The sequence below is a fragment of the Sesamum indicum genome, linkage group LG12, assembly GCF_026168435.1.
Source record: "Sesamum indicum cultivar Baizhima isolate 11 linkage group LG12, ASM2616843v1, whole genome shotgun sequence".
NCBI lineage: Eukaryota > Viridiplantae > Streptophyta > Magnoliopsida > Lamiales > Pedaliaceae > Sesamum > Sesamum indicum.
This window is the reverse complement of record NC_142668.1, coordinates 11805522-11824139: the sequence shown is the minus strand read 5'-3', so window position 1 is coordinate 11824139 and position 18618 is coordinate 11805522. Positions and strand designations below refer to the sequence as shown.

General features: G+C 37.0%; 5 protein-coding genes across 5 annotated transcripts; 3 read left to right on the top strand and 2 right to left on the bottom strand.

Annotated features, from left to right (window-relative positions):
- The first annotated feature begins 287 nt into the window (after positions 1 to 287).
- LOC105165411 (anthocyanidin 3-O-glucoside 2'''-O-xylosyltransferase) lies at positions 288 to 2077 on the top strand. The gene has a single exon (XM_088876299.1). The coding sequence runs from the start codon at positions 605 to 607 to the stop codon at positions 1976 to 1978; it is 1374 nt and encodes a 457-aa protein (XP_088732425.1). The 5' UTR covers positions 288 to 604; the 3' UTR covers positions 1979 to 2077.
- Positions 2078 to 7559: 5482 nt separating this feature from the next.
- Positions 7560 to 9087, top strand: LOC105165412 (uncharacterized). Its single transcript, XM_011084412.3, has 2 exons — positions 7560 to 8286; positions 8393 to 9087. Exons 1-2 carry the CDS (start codon positions 7756 to 7758, stop codon positions 8807 to 8809), a joined length of 948 nt encoding a protein of 315 aa, XP_011082714.1. The 5' UTR covers positions 7560 to 7755; the 3' UTR covers positions 8810 to 9087.
- Positions 9088 to 12284: 3197 nt separating this feature from the next.
- Positions 12285 to 14142, top strand: LOC105165413 (uncharacterized). Its single transcript, XM_011084413.3, has 4 exons — positions 12285 to 12803; positions 13089 to 13307; positions 13546 to 13571; positions 13649 to 14142. Exons 1-4 carry the CDS (start codon positions 12423 to 12425, stop codon positions 13866 to 13868), a joined length of 846 nt encoding a protein of 281 aa, XP_011082715.1. The 5' UTR covers positions 12285 to 12422; the 3' UTR covers positions 13869 to 14142.
- A 400-nt stretch (positions 14143 to 14542) lies between these two features.
- LOC105165414 (uncharacterized) lies at positions 14543 to 15586 on the bottom strand. The gene is made up of 2 exons (XM_011084414.3): positions 15390 to 15586; positions 14543 to 15321 (listed from the first exon to the last, which is right to left on the bottom strand). Exons 1-2 carry the CDS (start codon positions 15576 to 15578, stop codon positions 14725 to 14727), a joined length of 786 nt encoding a protein of 261 aa, XP_011082716.1. The 5' UTR covers positions 15579 to 15586; the 3' UTR covers positions 14543 to 14724.
- A 773-nt stretch (positions 15587 to 16359) lies between these two features.
- LOC148784856 (uncharacterized) lies at positions 16360 to 17425 on the bottom strand. Its single transcript, XM_088876442.1, has 2 exons — positions 17163 to 17425; positions 16360 to 17076 (listed from the first exon to the last, which is right to left on the bottom strand). The coding sequence occupies exons 1-2, from the start codon at positions 17334 to 17336 to the stop codon at positions 16582 to 16584; spliced, it is 669 nt and encodes a 222-aa protein (XP_088732568.1). The 5' UTR covers positions 17337 to 17425; the 3' UTR covers positions 16360 to 16581.
- Positions 17426 to 18618: the final 1193 nt, after the last annotated feature.

Here is an 18618-nt window from a genome sequence, read left to right as displayed (position 1 = left end):
CATTAATACTACTAATAAGGAGCCACGAACTCATTTCTCTCTTTTTCCTTTTCGTGGGGGCGGGGAGGGGTAGGTGGTGGTAGTCCATTACAAGGGGAAACACATTATGCCATGGCCAAATATGTGGATATAAAATTCAGTTTTGATTTTAAGTGGGTTTGAGCTAATTATGTAGTAAACATAATATAATTATTATGTAATTAATATATAATTTAAAAAAACAATCAATCATATCATACTTATTTCGTATTTAATTTGGTTAATAAATATATCACATTTATTCATTAATTGAATTTTGACAGACATAAAGAAAAAACGTGTGGGAACATGATCTTCAACTCCACCAAACAAATGGATGGAATATAAAGAAATGGTATTAGCAGCCCGAACGAAACCCCATTAACCCACCTAACCCGCCTCACCAACCAGACCACCCAAACCTGCCTCATATCTACTCCCCTCCTCTCCAGTCTCCATACTTTCTGCAATTCCAGACACACTCACACTCACACACACACACATATATATATATATGGATCTGTAAATCTCCACACGTATTCTCACACAACGCACAGTGCTTCAAGAATTGCAGCAGGAAGAAAGGATGCCTGAGTTTGAGAAGTCAAAGCTTCACATAGCCATGTTTCCATGGGTGGCCATTGGCCACATCACTCCCTTCATCCATCTCGCCAACGAGCTCGCCAAAAGGGGCCACTCTATCTCCATTTTGATTCCCAATAAACCTCTTCTTCAGCTCGGCCACCACAGTCTCTACCCAGATCTCATCAAATTTCATGTTGTTACTATTCCTCAAGTAGAGGGCCTGCCGCCCGGCGCTGAGACTGCTTCCGATATCGACATCACAGCCAAGAATCCACTAGCCATAGCCTTCGATGCTACGGCCGAACAAGTCGAGACCATTTTATCCGGGCTGAAACCTGATATCGTGTTTTACGATTTCGCCGACTGGATCCCCAAGATGGCAGCCCGGGTTGGCTTTAAAACTGTTTGTTATAATGTCATCTGCGCTTCTTGTATGGCGATTGGTATTGTTCCCGCCAGGCATATTCCTAAAGACAGGCGGCTGACGGAGGAGGAACTCGGGCAGCCCCCCAAAGGGTACCCTTCTTCCACGGTGGTGCTTCGCGGCCAAGAGGCACTGACTCTATCTTTCATCGCCATGGATTACGGCGCCACCAAGTTTGACGTGCGTATTACCGCCGCGATGCAGGGCTGCGACGCTATTGGCATCCGAACTTGCCGCGAGCTGGAGGGCCCTATGTGCGATTACTTGTCGGAACAGTACAATAAACCCGTCTTCCTAAGCGGGCCGGTTTTGCCGGAGAATCCAAAAGGGGCGCTGGAGGAGAAGTGGGACAAGTGGCTGAGCAAATTCAAGCCCAAATCCGTTGTCTACTGCGCGTTCGGGAGCCAACTGATGCTGCAAAAGAAGCAGTTTCAAGAAATGGTGTTGGGTTTCGAGATGACGGGGCTGCCGTTCTTCGTAGCCGTGTCGAAACCCCATGGAGCGGACTCCATAGAAGAAGCTCTGCCGGAGGGATTCTTGGAGAGGGTGGGAGATAGAGGAGTGGTTCATGGCGGGTGGGTCCAGCAGACCCAGATCCTGAACCACCCGTCAGTGGGTTGCTTCGTGAGCCACTGCGGGTTCGGATCCATGTGGGAGTCTCTGCTGAGCGAGAGCCAGATAGTGCTGGTGCCGCGGTTGGCGGATCAAATACTGAACACACGGCTGCTGGCGGAGGAGCTGAAGGTGGCGGTGGAGGTAGAAAGAGGGGAGATGGGGTGGTTTTCCAAGGAGGATCTAAGCAAGGCGATCAAGAGTGTGATGGATGAGGAGAGTGAGGTGGGGAAATTGGTGAAGGAGAATCATGGCAAGTGGAGGGAGACTCTGATGAGCCCTGAATTTATGGATAATTACGTTGATAACTTCATCCGACAATTGTATCAACTGTTATAGGTTTAAATTTGGACTTTGTCTGTTTTTAATGAGAATACTTGCAAGAATTTGGTGTTGTAACTCTGGAGGTTTGTTATGGAAAAGGAATTCTTCTTCTTTTTTTTTTTCTTTTTTAATTTTTAGTGTGTGATTCGTATTAATATTGCATTGAATATCAGGCACAGAGATAAAGGAAGTCATACTCAAATTGTCATCAAACTCACTTGGTCACCACCATCTCTAAATTGGAATGTTCAACACATTCTGATAAAGGTTTCTAGGAATTAAGCAATTTATGTGTCCATAATTTGGCAATATTGCAAAACTAATCTCATAATTTAGGTTCATTTAAAACTTGACATCACATGTTACAAAATTTTAAATTTAATTTTATATTCCCTTAAAAATTATAAAAAAAAAAAAGGCCAAAACATTGCAAAAATGGTCGTCTTCTACTAATTGAAGTTAAAACCAATAATAGAGAATTCATGTCCACGTGGGTAAAAGAAATGATCAGTGTCGTCTATAATTTCTTTACAGCAGTTTGACCTTGCACGGAGCCAAATACGAATTCTTTTTCCCCAATGAATGAGTCGAAGTCTATACCAAACTCGATGTCTAAAAACATACAGATTTAATTAAAAGAAAAAACACAGAAAATTCTCAGACATGAAAGGCTTGTGCCCAATTTCTCCTCGTGGTTTGTCCCGTTTTAGTTCCTCACTTCAAACCCCAACTGCCTCTCTGAACTCTGTACTGGACTGTTGGCTGGTGAATAGGCCTAATGGGATATCGGACTTATCCATCTCAATGGCCCAACATTCTCTTTCCAAGCTGGCTCTATTTTGGGCTTTCTTTGGGTTTTTCTGTTAGAAAATCTCTAGTCCAAGTCCTATCTATTTGACCCAGACACCACGTCTAAGAGAGATTCATACAAAATCCAGATTTTTTTTTTTTAACATTATGTCACAGCTTTCATTATACTCCAATGGTATGAAATATATAATACATCTATCACGCAATATAATTTTGAATTTAACATAACTCACGCAATTGATTGATCAAAGTTTCGGTTCCAAAGAGCTGTGAGGGGTGTTTGCAGTAGTTTTTATTTTTGTGGTGCAAATAAGTTATAAGTTAAGCAATAGTAAAATTAAAAGTGCTTAAAAATAAAAGTTAATAATGAAAAAAACTGAAGTTGGAGAATTTGAAAAAATAACTTAATATTTATAATTATACCAATAAGTTGCAAAAATTTGTTGGAAGCTCTTATAATTTTTGTTTAAATCAACTCTGATGCGTGCAAACAACGCACGGGTCTAATGAATTTGTCAACTGTTTAAAACTCGGCCAAAGCGAATACAAATTCTAAAGAAGGGACCTGCAAAAAAGGTGTTAGCACTCCGACGCTGAAATTAGTATTGTATTCGAGACAAAATAAATTGAAAAAGTAAGTAAATATGAATGAAAATCAAGATATGATGAATAAAGTTAGTAAGAAATGCAAGAATTCGTGATAGAGTGCTTAAAGAGAGCTCAAGGGATAGTTTGGAGAATAAGAGAGGTGTTCCCCATCTGGAGGGACCAAACCTATTATAGGGGAGTGCTCCTTCTGTTGGGGGTGTATCCACCTCCCGAGACTTGCGGAAGTTGATCGGGATAAAGGATAAATTATTTTTATCCGTATCTAGAATTATTTTACTAGAAGTCCTTTTTGTCTTAGGAGATCCTTTGCCTGCGAGGAGCCCCTTCCTTGCTCACGTGGGACTCCTTGAGCTGACGTGGTCTGAGGTGGCTGATGGCACCTGGCCAACTGGATGCTACAGTGGAGTATGGGCTGCCACGTGTGTGGGCTTTTGAACGGAATGTTCTGTCGGGCTTTAGCAATGATTTGAGTCGGAATGTCCTGGGTGTCCTCTCTTCTTCTTGGGCTGTCTAGACCTGCATAGTTAGATTGTGGGTTGATATATTTTTGGCATCTTGGAAGTATTATGGGTGTGGTATGTCCTGGGCCTCTAGGAGGGCAACATGAGCTTCCATTTTCTTCTTCTTTTTGCGCTAATTTAACTTTATTCACATTAAATTTAATTTAAACAGTTAACAAAAATCATATCTTTTAATTTATTTTTCAATAATAAACTGCTAAATATTTATTTTAAACTTTTGCAAACATGCCACATTCGTAAATCCACCGGTGACCGTAGATTCACATCACTTAATTCCATTTAAACAAGTACAAATAATTGTTTCAAGTTTATCAGTAGGCACATGAATTATGACAACAAAACCCTGACTCCAGAAAACATCAAAACCGATATTGTAATTATACTTATCTTGCAAACGACAATTCCTTTTAGAATTTCAACTCTTTTTGCAGGAATGAGTTCATTTCGCCCATCCCAAGCTATAATAACATACATGTGGGTTGGTACTTTGAATCTGCAGGCCCCGAATTCAGACAAATAAGGCATGATTGGAGAGTTGAATGTCTGAATTGGTTCTTCAGAGTTCAGAGTATCTCCTCACTCCCATTTTCTGTCTCTTCTCAATTCTACTTGCCGCGTTGAATAGAATGCTTTAGACCTACAGATTTTAAATTCGAGATGACAAATTCTTTGATCTTGCTTGGCTAATGTAGCATAAAAAAATTTAGGTACATGATCGAAATTGTTAAAAGATATTTCCGTGTGATATGATGTATAATGGCGTATATTTTATTTAGTAGGAATAATTACACTATCTTTCATTAATGTTTGATTTGGTTTAGTTATACGTAAATCTCTAGTATTGATTTAAAAAATTATATTTAGTTCCATGACGTTTGTTTTCATCTATCAAATAAATATCTCCATTGATCAAATTTGAATATTAGCAAAAAAGTTGACTGAAAAATTTATTTCTACTCTCGATTGACTATTACTGATTTAATTGAAGCAGTTTGGTTAGAAAAAAAATATTTAAGTGAGTAACAAGTTAATCAGAGATAAATATGAATTTTCATTCAATTTTTTTTTACTAATATCAACAACTTCGGTGAGCTTTGACTAATAGAGAGATCTATTTGTTAGATAGAAACAAACGTCACGGATACTAAACATAATTTTTCAAACTATAAAAAGAATTTCCATATAAGTACATCAAAATTCAGAAAATGACGGTATAGTTACCCTATTTAGTATGTATCATGGTGTACATTTATGTATACGGCTTATATATTTTTTATTATAAATTATAAATACAACGTTAATTTGTAATAAAATATTTGGACAACACTTGAAACTTATAATTACTACAATAATGCAGTGAGATATTAAAAAATATTTAAATCCTCTATACTAGTTTGATGTTTCATCTCACATGGTGTACAGTTTTCTTATATAAATCATTGGTATTTAATCACGTACATGCACCAAATAAGTGTGAAGAATTAAAAATTACAAGATATCACATAAAATTGAAAATCCGAGATAATAAAAGAAATGTGATTATATAGAACCCAAGAATTAACTCTTCTTTATCCTAATTATATTTTTTCTGTATTTTATATATACACGTCACCTCATAACCACTTATATATTTTTTTAAAAAAAATCATATAAATAAAACATAAAATATGATATCAATAACTGAAAAAATATGTGAAATGTATAAAAAATTGTACTTAATCTTATTAAAAAAAAGGGAAAGAATATGGAAAATAAGGGATTTGATTTTCTATTATTAAGTCTATTTTATTTTCTACTCTATTTAACATACACAGAATGGAAGAAATATAGTGATGGGGTGTAGTAATTAATCTTTCTTGTGAAACTGGAAATAGGAAGCATGTGAGGCCGATAACAACAAGACGAAGGGTAGGAGTAGTAGGGAATAGGGAATAGGGAATAGGGAATAGGGAATAGGGATGTATGTGCCTTCCCTTCCCCCAAATATCACTCACCAGTACTCACATGAAACACTCACACACACGCACAGCCACTCAATTTCAGATAAGCTCATTCAGCTTCTTGCACTTTGCCTATGTAACAAAAATCTCCCTCCTCTTATCCTAACTTAAATATTTATAACATCCCTTTTACTGTCAACTACGTACTCAATTACACATGTTTAAGGTTATAAAATAAAAAACAAACATCCTTCAAATGCATTCTCCTTTCTTTTCTTGTAGTATGCTGCATTTCTGATGTTGTTTTGAGAATTTGTGACGCTGGATTTCTTCTTCACCTTTCTTCCATCCTAAAAAAATGTTGGATGAAAATGAAATTAAAAAACAAAAAGAAAGAAAAATGAGTAGTTTGTTGGTTAAGTAAGCCAAAAACTAAGGACAAAAGCACATGGGGTCGTGTGGTGGTGTGAAAGCCCACCTTCTAAAAAATTTTGGTAATTAGCTGTTCCAATCATATGCACACACCTCCACCTCCTTCCCCTCCCTTGTTACCTATTTCAATTTTCAACACAGTCATTAATTTGGTAAACAAACACTTATGATTTATTGCCACTTGTACAAATGTATGTGGCACTAATTGTAATATTTATTATGGTTATGTCCTAAATTTATTTGGTTATGAATCTTTTCCCACATCATCTTACATATATACATTTCTCACCTTTTGTTTGTTTGTTTGTGTTCTTGCACCTTTCACTCCATATTTTCTTATTTAAATTGTTGTTTAGTTTGCATCTCACATTTATAAATACTCGTTTACATATGCAAGAAAGGATAAAACGCTTTTTTGTCCTCTAATTTAATTGTTTTGAGTTTTTATTATTTAATATTTTAGAGTACTATTTTGATTATGTTTTTTTTTTATTTTTATTATTTCAATCATTTTTCGCTCAATTCATCTTCACTGGCTAGGAGAGCGAACTTTGCTGAAAAAAAAGGTTGGAATCTCTAGAATTAAAAAAATATTGGACGAAAGTAGTATTTTGAAAGTAAAAGGACCGAAATACTAGCAAAAATGAGGTAATAGAAACAGTAAACCCAATTTTAAAAGTTTACGTGCAATACACATGCATTTTTCCGATGAGAAATGTGAACTACAGGGAAAGAATGATTGAAATCTCAAAAATTAAAAAGATACAATATCAAAATACTAACCTAAAAAGTTAAAGAATGAAAATGTCAAATAACTTAAATTACGAGATAAAAAATACATTTAATCATTGCAAGAAATATGAATAGTGATTAGCTACAATTTCGCAAAGATTATTGGTGGTTGTTTTCGGTAGGTGGACAGCTTAAACATTAGTTATAATGAAAAATAATAAATATTTTTTTACCATAATTAAGAATCATAGTTAAGATTATGATAAATATTAATTAATTATACCCAACAATTTAAATTTTTACTTAACCACAGGTTTTAAACCATTGTATGAAGGAATAATTTTTTTTTTCTAGCGATATAAAATTCATTGTGATTTATATACTTATGAGAATATTTTTATATATAAAAATAAAGATTTATATCTCAGATCTGATATACAAGTTACATGCAAAAAAGATAAAATAAAATAGAGGTTCATAGTAATATTTTTGAAATAATTAAAAGACCTCGTATGGAGTCTTATATATGTCCACCAAGTAATGAAGATGTAGCAATCAGAGCACATGACATCCCAATCCCACATGGCTCCCAATCACCCAACTTGACAGCTTTTCAGGATAACCATAACTTTCTTTTGTCACTTCATATCAACACCACAACCAGTCCATATAAATTTACCGAAACCTCAGAAAATTCAAGAACCCTACACAGTGTTTTCTTGTGAACTAAAGTTACAGTAATCAGGCTATGGATCACACTCTTCATGAGTCTTCAGAACCCTTTCCCCGAAAAGATGGCGATGGTAATGAGAAGAAAGTAGAGCCTGGAGAGCTCCTGGAGAAGTGCTGGTTTTTCGGCAACTTGCTCGACAGAAAGCCCAGGATGTTGAGAAGTCTTTCTGATCCTTGTGCCTCGTCAAACCCCAAACACGAGATTTTGCCTGGAAAATCATATGAAGAAACCTATAAATCAATTAAGAAGCTGACGGGGCCTGATGGGTCCAGGAAGTCGAATTTGATCAGGGCGCCCTCGCTGCCGCCCTGCCTGGAAAGAAAAGATCAGAATCCAGCGACGAGAGGGAGTACTGGTCCCGGAAGGAGACAATCAAACAGGAAAGTTATGTTGTCGGACAATCTACTACGTGCGCCGTCTCTGCCAACTGCCCTGGGAGCTGAAGATTTTCATGATGAAGAGACTGAGTTTTCTATGGGGAAATTGATCAGGCAGGCTTCTCTGAGCAGTTCAAAGGCTATTCCTCCTAGAACAAATCCTGCTAAGGTACTCATCAAAACTACTGCTAAACTTGTTAGAAATTCGCGTTTTATTTCAAGAATTGTCGAGTACTGAAGCCATTTATTACTACATTAATTGGATTGTCTGACAGGGCGTGGCACCACGTTCCAGCTTATCAAGGCATTTATCGATAACGAAACAGGATGCGGACATGGTTAAGGTGGAGGTGGGCCTCGAGAAGGTAAGACCTCAGCGTCAAATGAGTCGACTTAAGCCACAAAAGAGCTTAAGTTACCTGGAGAGCAAAGAATTGCAAGGTTTCAGGGACTTGGGATTTGATTTCGACAAAAAAGACTTGAACCCGAACGTAGTCAGCATAATTCCAGGCCTGCAAGAAAAGAAGAGAATAGAAGACGATGAAGAGAAAAACAGAACGAGGCCGTATCTCTCTGAGGCATGGAATTCTGCTCCCATGGCTCCCAAGTGGGGGGGAAAACGATCAAAGGAAGACAATATCAAGGCACAGATCAAGTTCTGGGCCAGGGCTGTGGCATCAAACGTGCGCTAGGAATGCTGATTCTGTCTACTGTAGTAGTACTACGTTTCTATGTTAACAAAATAAGTGATTTGATTCTCATACTTAGGTAACTGCCTGTCTGATCCCCATTGATTTGGAGTAGTTTGTAGAGTACTTAGATTCTGTATTGCTCGAAAATGATGATTATTGTTAAAAGAAGCAGTGTAGCTTTCTGGGCAAGACAGACATTCTTTGGGAGATTTTGTACTATGTTTCCCTGTAACTAACTATGAATAAATGGCTGAACTTGCGGTCCCTGCTTGATTGTATGTATGGCTTTCTCATAGTGATTGTTCAATGAAGACAACTCGTACTTTGTCTCTCTTTTCTTGAAACAGATTGAGGTCTTAGTTGCTGTCTAAAGAGACACAAAGGGCAAACTGGGAAAGGTAAACTCTTTAGGGACTTCAAATGAATCAAAAAGAGTTTTATTGCTATTGTTTGTCCATTAGCTTTTGGGATCAGTGAGGAAATTTAGATCTTTGGAACCAATAATTCAAGAGATGATGACAAAGTGCGATTTTGGTTCTTTTAGTTGAATTCCTCTGACTATAATCCCATTAAATCGCAATTTGAAAAGAAGAATCAGGAGATAACCTTCATTCTTACATTTTGCAACACTCACTTTGAATTTATAAATTTCATTTGTTCATACTTTTTTCATAACAATTTTTGAATTTGCGTATATTTAAAATAATAAATTCGCAATAAGCCTATATCATATTTGTCTCTTATATATCTTGATTAGTCGATCCAAGATATATACATTTTTTTCCTTTATTTTAAATTAACTAAATTTAATCAAAACATATTTAAATACGACCTATTAAAAAATTTAATCTTCAAAATTGATAGTGTTCAAATTCAATAATAATAACAAGTCCAAATTATATAAACCCTACTTATATCAACAAAAAAGGATCTCCCCCACATATAACATATATAGCACAGACAACATAGGCCTCAAATATTGCAACTTGTTATTTGGTAATGAAGCCAAGTATGTCTGTACTTGCAAGTTTTGACGTGAGCAAAACCCTACCTTTCCCACTTATTGCAGCAAACAATTGGATACACCTGAGACAATCCACATGCAATGTTTTGATATCAACTTAACTATATGTGAGGTTTCTGGCTGCACTAATAAATAATTACCCAAAGCAATTATAAATAAATAGGTAGTCTACCTCAATACTAATCCATCCATAAGCCCCACCACAGGAATGGTGGTTAAATTTAGACCAAAATTTATGGTAGCAGAAACGTAATTTTTGGTAATAAAATGTTAAATCACTGAGCTTCTACATATATATAGGATTAAATATTATTGATAAGAATAGGGCACGTCTCAATTGTTCAACCAATAGAAGTTTAATTAAAGCGTAGACGACACAAGCTTTGAATTAATTGTCACTCTGACTCTTACACATTAAGCAAACTTGTTGAGATCGTAATCAGCCGAATTGTTTGATAAAACATTTAATTATACTATACGGTCAGTTCGTAGACAAATTAGTGATGTAATTACTATATCTCTTATTTCAAATGTATTTGATATTAAATTCAGAAAGAAATGGGGCATAGTTACGTTATTTCAGCAAGTGATGTCACTACTTTTTTTTCAGAGTTACGTTACTTTTAATATATTTATCGTTTTTAAAAAGATATTTTCTCTTGTGTTATGCTATATGGATCTTATATAGGATTAAATTTTTTATTTCAAATCGACAAATTTTATTTTATTTTTACCACATCAAATATATATATATATCTTTATTATTTATTTAATTTAATTTTTTATATATAATATGTATATATTAAATAAAATAGAATACATGACTTTATTTGAAATAAAAGATTCAATCCAAATTGAATTGACTCAGTAGTGAACTGACAAGGCAAATTTTAGCCGAATTATTTATTTAAACATTTTACTGATGTCGGTAGTGCTACTAACCACACCAAGTCGTTAGTAGCCCAATTTTTTTTTAAAAATATTTTGCTGATGTCGTTAACTTGGGCTATTTTTTATTTCTGTTAATTAATTAATTAATACTTGTTATTTTCAGTTTAATCATATTTCAATTTTTAATAATAAAAGTATATTAATATTAAATTTAATTTTTAATAATTAATAAAATTAAAAATTACATACATACAAAAAAGTAAGAATTAAAATAATATAAAATTAGAATTTAGTTACATATTTTAATAATATGTGCCGGTCCCGCAAGTGTGATGTTGCCATTGTCGTCGAGGTCTTCTTCTTTCTTGAACCACTTGTTCTGTTGGTTCGTTTTGCTCTCGATCATCATAACCGGCTGGAATGTGCAAACAACTTGAAGATGTTGTAGAGCTTGACTGTGTTGGATCACGATATGCACTAAATGATAAATTAGCCAAAAGAAATTTAGTTGACCCAAATCCAAGAAGGCCTTAAAGGTCCATAAGGAAGCTTACAAAGCTGGAATTTGCATCCACGTATGACCTGTATGGCCAACCCCGCAAAATCACATAAGGACCAACCGCCTCCTCTTCGGGGACACGTTACTCACCCAACTGAAAGTAACCTTTAATTCCAAAAAATTTGGACTCTGGCTCGGAGAAAGCGTCTCTTAACCACCTCACCGAAAATTCGAGAAGACATCGTTATTCCCAGAAGATACTTTCATCTTAATAGACTCCAACCACCGTGAGAATTGCGGGTCTCCACTGGCAAAAGATAACCCTCCATTAAATCCAATTGGAATCTTCTAATCAGTGGGGACCTCCACTAAATTCGTAGGGATTAGACGGTATCCAACAATTTTGAGATTATACTCCACAAAATCCATTAGGATCCTTCACCAAATTTATGGGGGATTCGGTCTTCTTCAAGCTACCGATGGTTGCCTATAAATCAATAGTTATCCTAGCGGAGAAGACATATTTAACCTTGTACCTTGGTACTACAATTTCACGTTCATGCTATAATATTAGTTGAAAGTGAACACTTTAATTTCGTATCTAAAATTTTACTTCAATATCATTCTTTTCCTTATACACGAAAAACAAGAACTCATACTCTCCTTTCTTTTATTTACACTCTTTTAATTCTAGCATTTTATTTCACTGCTTTCAACTCCATGTGGACCCAAGTACTATTTTTTTTTTTGCCCACATAAATTACTATTTTTATAACCCAACGTAAACCCAATGTATATTATCGAGTGTATTTTGATTGCTAATTTATATTTATCCGACGGACTCTGAGACCAAACCTGTGGGCCTATTTATTCGGCCCAATGGAATTTTTTCAGAATAAAATGCTACGGGCGGGCTCAACCGCAATTAATAATCCACAAGGCAGACGGCCCAATAAACTGCCCAAACTGTCCGAGATTTCAGCCACACGGTGCCACGAAGAAAGAATACTTTTATTTACACTTGTACCCTATGTATGAAAGTTTGTACCATTTGTTGATATTGTTTTCTCCCGAGTTTCGACAGTCGTAGTGTGCCACTGCCACTACCATAATTACCGGTGAAGAACTCAATCATATCTTAATAATTGATCAGTCGTCATAGCCCATAAACCCCTATCGCCTCTGCTAAAACCCGCCAAATGTTGCTATCTCAATGGCAGCTCCGCCCCTTCTCCGCCGTCAACTGCCTCTTCCCCTCATTCTCTCCGTTCCCGTTGTCCAATTCTATCAATTTTACGTCCAGACCCACTGATAAGTATTCTTTACGCTCTGCCCACAAAGCGTTGATTGCCCAAATATCGGAAGAACCCACCACAACCGCCAGGACGGCGGCCGCAAGCTCTGCCGAGTCGCCGCAGGAAGAGGGACCTATTGAACTCCCTCCTTCAGTTCCCCCCATTTTCGCTACCTCAGACGAACCAACACCTCTTCAGACTGCCACTAGCGTTCTCCTAACCGGTGCCATCACCGTCTTTCTCTTCCGCTCCCTCCGCCGCCGCGCCAAGCGCGCCAAAGAGACGGTATTTTGTTTTTCTTCATTACGTCTTTGTCTTTCTCCTTGTGTGATATTCAACTCTGTTGCCTTTATTCTGGTGATAATTGAATTGAGCTTAGTTTTAGGCGCTGGGAATGAGTGGTGCCTATGAGTTTGATGAAGTCTAAGCAGAGTTCTTGCTAGAAAACTGTTTCTGTTATTCCATCACTTAAATTTCAGTTGGAGTGTACAGAATTTAGTGAGTGTGTATGTGTGTGTGTGTAGAGTTCTAACGTAGATGTTCTGATCGCTAGCAGTTCTGTTTGATCAGAGATTTAGGTCATCTGGGGAAAAGAAATCTCTGGCGGAAGAGGCTGCGGAGAGCTTGAAAGCAGTGTCTCTATCGCCCGTTACTGCCAAGTCTCCACCTTCACCTGTTCAGGCATTTCTTGGTGCATTAACAGCTGGGGCTATTGCACTAATTCTTTACAAATTCACAACAACTATCGAATCAGCTCTCAATCGCCAAACAATTTCAGATAACTACTCGGTCTGTTCTTCTACTCATTTTTCCTAACTATGATACATGATTTTGCCCTTGTCCCGTGTTCTGCTGACACTATTCATGGAAATCGTGTGTCAAAATTGTCACGGTTTGATTACAGCATTATGGAGTTATTTGTGGTATACATTACCACAGTTACCTCAGACTGAAACTTTTGATCTAACACGTCCCAAGGCTTTTGATATTTTACATTTCTAATGCTACACTTCGTATCATTTTGCAGGTTCGCCAGATAACAATAACAATAAGGTAATTTCGTAACTGCTGGCAAATTCTCTTTCCATGTTGATATCAAACTAATTAGCCTTTTCTTCAACTCCACACAGGACAATCATCAATGGGTTGTGCTACCTTGCTACATTTGTTTTTGGTGCCAACGCTCTAGGTTTGTTTCTTTACTCCACTCAGCTTGCCTTCAACTCCTTTATGGAAGGTTCTGGTAGTGAGAGCGAAGCACCAGTGAGCTCGGCAAAGTCAGAATTGGGTGAGACAGATAGCTCCGAAACCAGGGCAGGTGAGGATCAAAGTGCAGATAATTCACAATAGTGGAGAATTAAAAGCGGACAGCAGTAGCAGGTTTTGTCCGGACCATTTTGTAGAACTTGAAAATTCTTCAGTTTGTGATGTCATAGTAATACTCTGTTAGAAGAACATGGTCTCCTCAACAAGGAATATACATTTTGACATTGTGTAAATTCATATGTTTAGTACTGACATACTAGTTTCTGTTTTCTGCTATTTATCTACGAAGAGTTGTTATTGGGGTTTCATATATAAGAAGAACTAGAACAATTAATGTAAAATAGTTCTTTTTCTATTATCTATTAACCTATGTTTTATCATTTACTTTCGGTCCTGAATGCTGGGCATCTAGCTGGATCATTTGATGTTGACTTTTCTTCCCTCTGAGGTTGAAGAAAAGAGGTAGAGGGTACCAGAATTCTTGATTGGCATCACAGTGCTTTACCTTGAGGTGGACATCTTTGGTTGCAATAGCTTTCCTCCGTTTCCCTGTGTGTCATTTTTTCAGTTTTTCCTACTAGTCAAACAACTTGGTCTAGTGCAGATATATATATATACATGTGTGTGTGTGTGTGTGTGTGTGACAAAAAGAAAAAATTGTGGGTCCATAATGTCTTGCTTTGTTGAATTAACAATTGTTGATAAAACAAACTGTCTGAAACAAGAGTATTTAAAGAAGAAGAAGAGAACCGTGTGGCTTATGGGAATTTCCTCTGCTGGCAATTGAAGGAAAGATTATAATTACAACAGCTGCTGTGGTACTTTATTCCATGGGCTGCATAATTGTATACATTCAGCGATAACTATGCACTCTTACATTACATCTTTAAGGGGCAAAATCTTAGTGTCTTTTCATACACAAAGCAAATGGAACCAGTCATCATGTTCCATCTCGATGGTCCTGTGATTCCTCGTGATGCTCAGTAGTACCAGGGCTTGCCTTCATTTCCCTGTGAATCTTCTTGGAGTCCTCATAACTCAGGGGTGCATTGTACGGAGGCAGAGGTGTTGTATTCTTATCCAGATAGTGTAACAACAGCACGGTTATCACAGAGCAAACAAACATTGGGATTGGACCAAATATCCACAGCAGCAAATTGGTGGCAAAATAGAGTGATCTCAAACCAGCTATCCAGAAATTAGTTCCACTTATGACTGCACTCTCAACATTTCTTACAGGCATTTCGCAGCTTGGAGTGCTTATGAGGAAATTGGCATGAACAAAACACCTTGCTGTCTGAACAAAACAAGCAAAGGCAACTATGAAGCAGGAAAGAAGGGCTATGTATTTGAGGTAAAGAATGGTCGCGCTTGTATTTCCATATATTCTGCTGGTTATATAATTATTGTGGTAGGCACTTCCAATCCATGCTCCGATCAAAGAGCTCAGAGCAAGGGAGATTGAAGCAAGCGAAGTTGCTGCAGATAAGTTGCTGCCAATTACCGTAATTGCTTGGCTCCTCTCCTTTGCTTCAAGCTGCAAATTTTTGTCAGTGAGTTCAGCTACGGAGGTAATAAAACATATCTCATAAAGTAAAAGCAGACCTGCAAAATTCTTGCTACCCAAGCCCTCCTGTTATGATTTTCGTAGCCAATGACTGTGGTTTCGGGAATGTTAATGCATCTGTGTAGATGAAAGAGATGGTATCCAAGCATGATTAGTAGACCACTTGGGACTAAAACAAAATCCAAGTGTTCTTCCTTCCATGTGAGACCCATTCCTTGTGCTCCCATAAGGAGAAAACATTTGTTCCTTTAAACGTGAAGTGGTTATGAATCAGAAACTTAGAAATACTTATGGTGGTGGTCATTGTCTACTTTATAACATTTAATAGGTTGGGTTAGGTTAACTAGAGGCGGCTTGACATTATACATTAGTGCTTTGGTCGTCAGTTAGAAATGGTCCTTCTATTATTATTTTCTTAAGTAGCAGTTAATGCATAGTTTATACTTTATCACTATTTCGGTGTTCATACTAAACCAGAAGGAAGCTGTCCATACAGGAAGCAACTAATCCTTTGATTTTACTCTCTTTTGTTGATTAGTAAGCTTAAATTATTTATTGGATGTCGGATTTGTCCTTTTCCTGAATTGACATTTTTTAATATCTGAATTTGACAAGTGTATATTCTTGCAAAACAATGTAAAAATTGATGTAGATTTAGATTTTCTTTAGAAAAGTTTGCAAAAGCAATTGGATTGTTGTCAAATATCCATGGATGTATGACATTTTACCTGGTCATAGCTGTTTTGAGACGTCGCGTTCTGTATTATTGCCTAGCAACAACTATTAAGTCACGTAAATTTTCTCTTTCTATTAAACGCCTATCCGTCCTCTATCGTCGTCCACTTATAGTTTTGAGCAGGCATTAATAATGCAGTTTCATTCAGACAATCTTCATTTGATGTGCCCATCCTTTTCTTCCGCCTAGCTCTATCTTAGTAACCTGAACAACCCATTACCTTCATTTATGTAATGTTAGAAACTGATTAACCTCGACTATTCTATGTGCAGTCATCACTTGCATTAATGCATCAAGAATGATGGAAGGAATGGCTCAAGAAATATCACATAAAGAAAGAAAAAACCCACTCAATCAATCATCTTACTGGATAGATTGTTTTTGTTCTGCTGATAATCGAAGTGAGATCCTAAGATAAAACATGTAATAATCTGCTTTCAGATGCTGGTCAACTGCCGTAGGCAGCTGCTTCTTTCTGATCAATATTGGACAATTCATTGCTTATACTGATGCAGTGGGGTTGTATTTCTGTCGAGATTCATCAGCACCCCGACTGTGATCACCGAGCAAAGAAACATGGGGATTGGACCAAATATCCATAGCAGGAAATTTGCAGCAAAGAAAAGTGATCTGAGGCCAATCAGCCAGAAATTACTCCCCCTGATCACGTCCTTTACCACACAACTCACTGGGATATCGCTGTTCGGCATGCTGATGAGGAAGTTGGCGTGAACAAAGTACCGCGCGGTCTCAACAAAACTGGCAAAAGCCACCATGAAGCAAGAAAGAGTAGCTATATACTTGATGTAAACCATGGACAGGCTTCTGCTACCATATATATAGCTGCTCGTGAAAACATTCGTTGTCGAGCTTCCAATCCATGCCCCTATTATGGAGGTCAGTGTCAGAGAAATTGCTGACAGGGCTGTGGCTGCAGATATATTGCTGCTGATCACTGATATGGCCGGCCCTCTCTCCTTCACTTCAACCTGGAAATAGAAAAATATTGGGAGGTTTCATATCAAAATATCTAGAGTTCAGTGATGATATTAAATTGATGGAGGGTTCTGATCACCTGAAACATTCTTGTAACCCATGCTCTCTTGTTGTGATTTTCGTACCCAATGATTGTGGTTTCTGGGCATTTCAGGTATCGATGGAGAAGTACAAGGTGATATCCAAACATGAGGAACAAGCCACACGGAACTAAGAAAACATCCAGGTTATCTTTCTTCCATGGCTCCATCATCCTCAGTTCTTTCAGAGTTAATCAGTTTTTCCCATTTGCGGATGACGGAGGATGTTTCATAACGCAGATTAAATAAATATGTCAATTTTCCACCATCATGGAGCGGACATGTACTAACAATTGGATTAGTCCCCTCTTCCCGCCTTATCACCCTCCAATACTTCCGGTCCATGTTTTAAAATGAAGTTTCCACATTCTACACCCTCACTCAACCTTTTTTTTTTTTTTTAATAATTTGAGATTTGCATAATTGAAGAAATTAAACAGATTACAGAGGCTCAATTATTCAAGTTTAAAGCATTCAAAATACAATCAGATTCAAATCGGTTTAATTTGAATGATGCGTCTATTATGCTAGAGCATAAGTCATAGAGTTTGCTTGACTTGCAATAAATTGAATTTTTCATGGAAGCCAATGCCAAAGAGTGGTCTTAATCAGTTCATGCTGTCCAATCTGCACTTTCATAAACCAAATGCAAAATTAACCATTTGAAGTGTAGACAAATTTAGCAAAATGTTCTTTCATCAATCAAATGTAAAACCACATCACATCAATATAAAACAGGTACCATTTCTAACATATCAGCATAATATAAATGACCATATTAACACATCAGCACAAAATAAGTCTATTGCTGACGTGGTATGATCAGGCACAAAATAAGCTTCATCACTGACATATCAAGGAAAAAAAATATCAAATGCGGACGTGGCATAATTCATACTGTATGATGTTTTTACACCTAATTCTTGCCTATGAGACTGTCTCATCCACCATTCTTGGAAACTAAAATGAGTAAGTATTGTACACCTGACAAATAATTCCAAGTTAATGACCTAAAAACAACGATTGTTAAAAAATTTAAACTCATTCACTACTCCTTTCATCCCCACTACAACAATTATGGAAAATGGAATGATGGGCCAAAAGCAAACACACATTTTCACCACACAACCCGCTGCATCATTTTCTTACAACTTGTGCAAGAACAATATGATGGGCATTAACATGCAGAGAGCAGGCAGCCAAGTGCCCATTGATTTTTGGAAATGGCAGCCTTTTTATTACTTCTTCTCCACTCTGCCTCGCTCATTTGACTGCACTATCTTTATTTATTATTTCATTGCTAAACAGGTTTGGTTGCTGTGTTCCAAGGTTGAACTTCTTCACATGCTCACTTTTGCTTCAATGACAAATACATACATACATACAACTCATGCGTACAATACAAACACCCAGCCTGTCTACTGTCTACTGTCTACTGTCTGCACCTATCTACAT

Excerpts from the sequence above, each read along its gene's own strand:
- LOC105165411 (XM_088876299.1), top strand. The coding sequence starts at position 605 with ATGCCTGAGTTTGAGAAGTCAAAGCTTCACATAGCCATGTTTCCATGG.
- LOC105165412 (XM_011084412.3), top strand. The coding sequence starts at position 7,756 with ATGGATCACACTCTTCATGAGTCTTCAGAACCCTTTCCCCGAAAAGAT. Across the intron at positions 8,287-8,392 it reads CTAGAACAAATCCTGCTAAG|GGCGTGGCACCACGTTCCAG; the intron begins GTACTCATCAAA and ends ATTGTCTGACAG.
- LOC105165413 (XM_011084413.3), top strand. The coding sequence starts at position 12,423 with ATGTTGCTATCTCAATGGCAGCTCCGCCCCTTCTCCGCCGTCAACTGC. Across the intron at positions 12,804-13,088 it reads CCAAGCGCGCCAAAGAGACG|AGATTTAGGTCATCTGGGGA; the intron begins GTATTTTGTTTT and ends CTGTTTGATCAG. Across the intron at positions 13,308-13,545 it reads CAATTTCAGATAACTACTCG|GTTCGCCAGATAACAATAAC; the intron begins GTCTGTTCTTCT and ends ATCATTTTGCAG.
- LOC105165414 (XM_011084414.3), bottom strand. The coding sequence starts at position 15,578 with ATGGGAGCACAAGGAATGGGTCTCACATGGAAGGAAGAACACTTGGAT. Across the intron at positions 15,322-15,389 it reads GGGTAGCAAGAATTTTGCAG|CTTGAAGCAAAGGAGAGGAG; the intron begins GTCTGCTTTTAC and ends AAAAATTTGCAG.
- LOC148784856 (XM_088876442.1), bottom strand. The coding sequence starts at position 17,336 with ATGATGGAGCCATGGAAGAAAGATAACCTGGATGTTTTCTTAGTTCCG. Across the intron at positions 17,077-17,162 it reads GGGTTACAAGAATGTTTCAG|GTTGAAGTGAAGGAGAGAGG; the intron begins GTGATCAGAACC and ends TTCTATTTCCAG.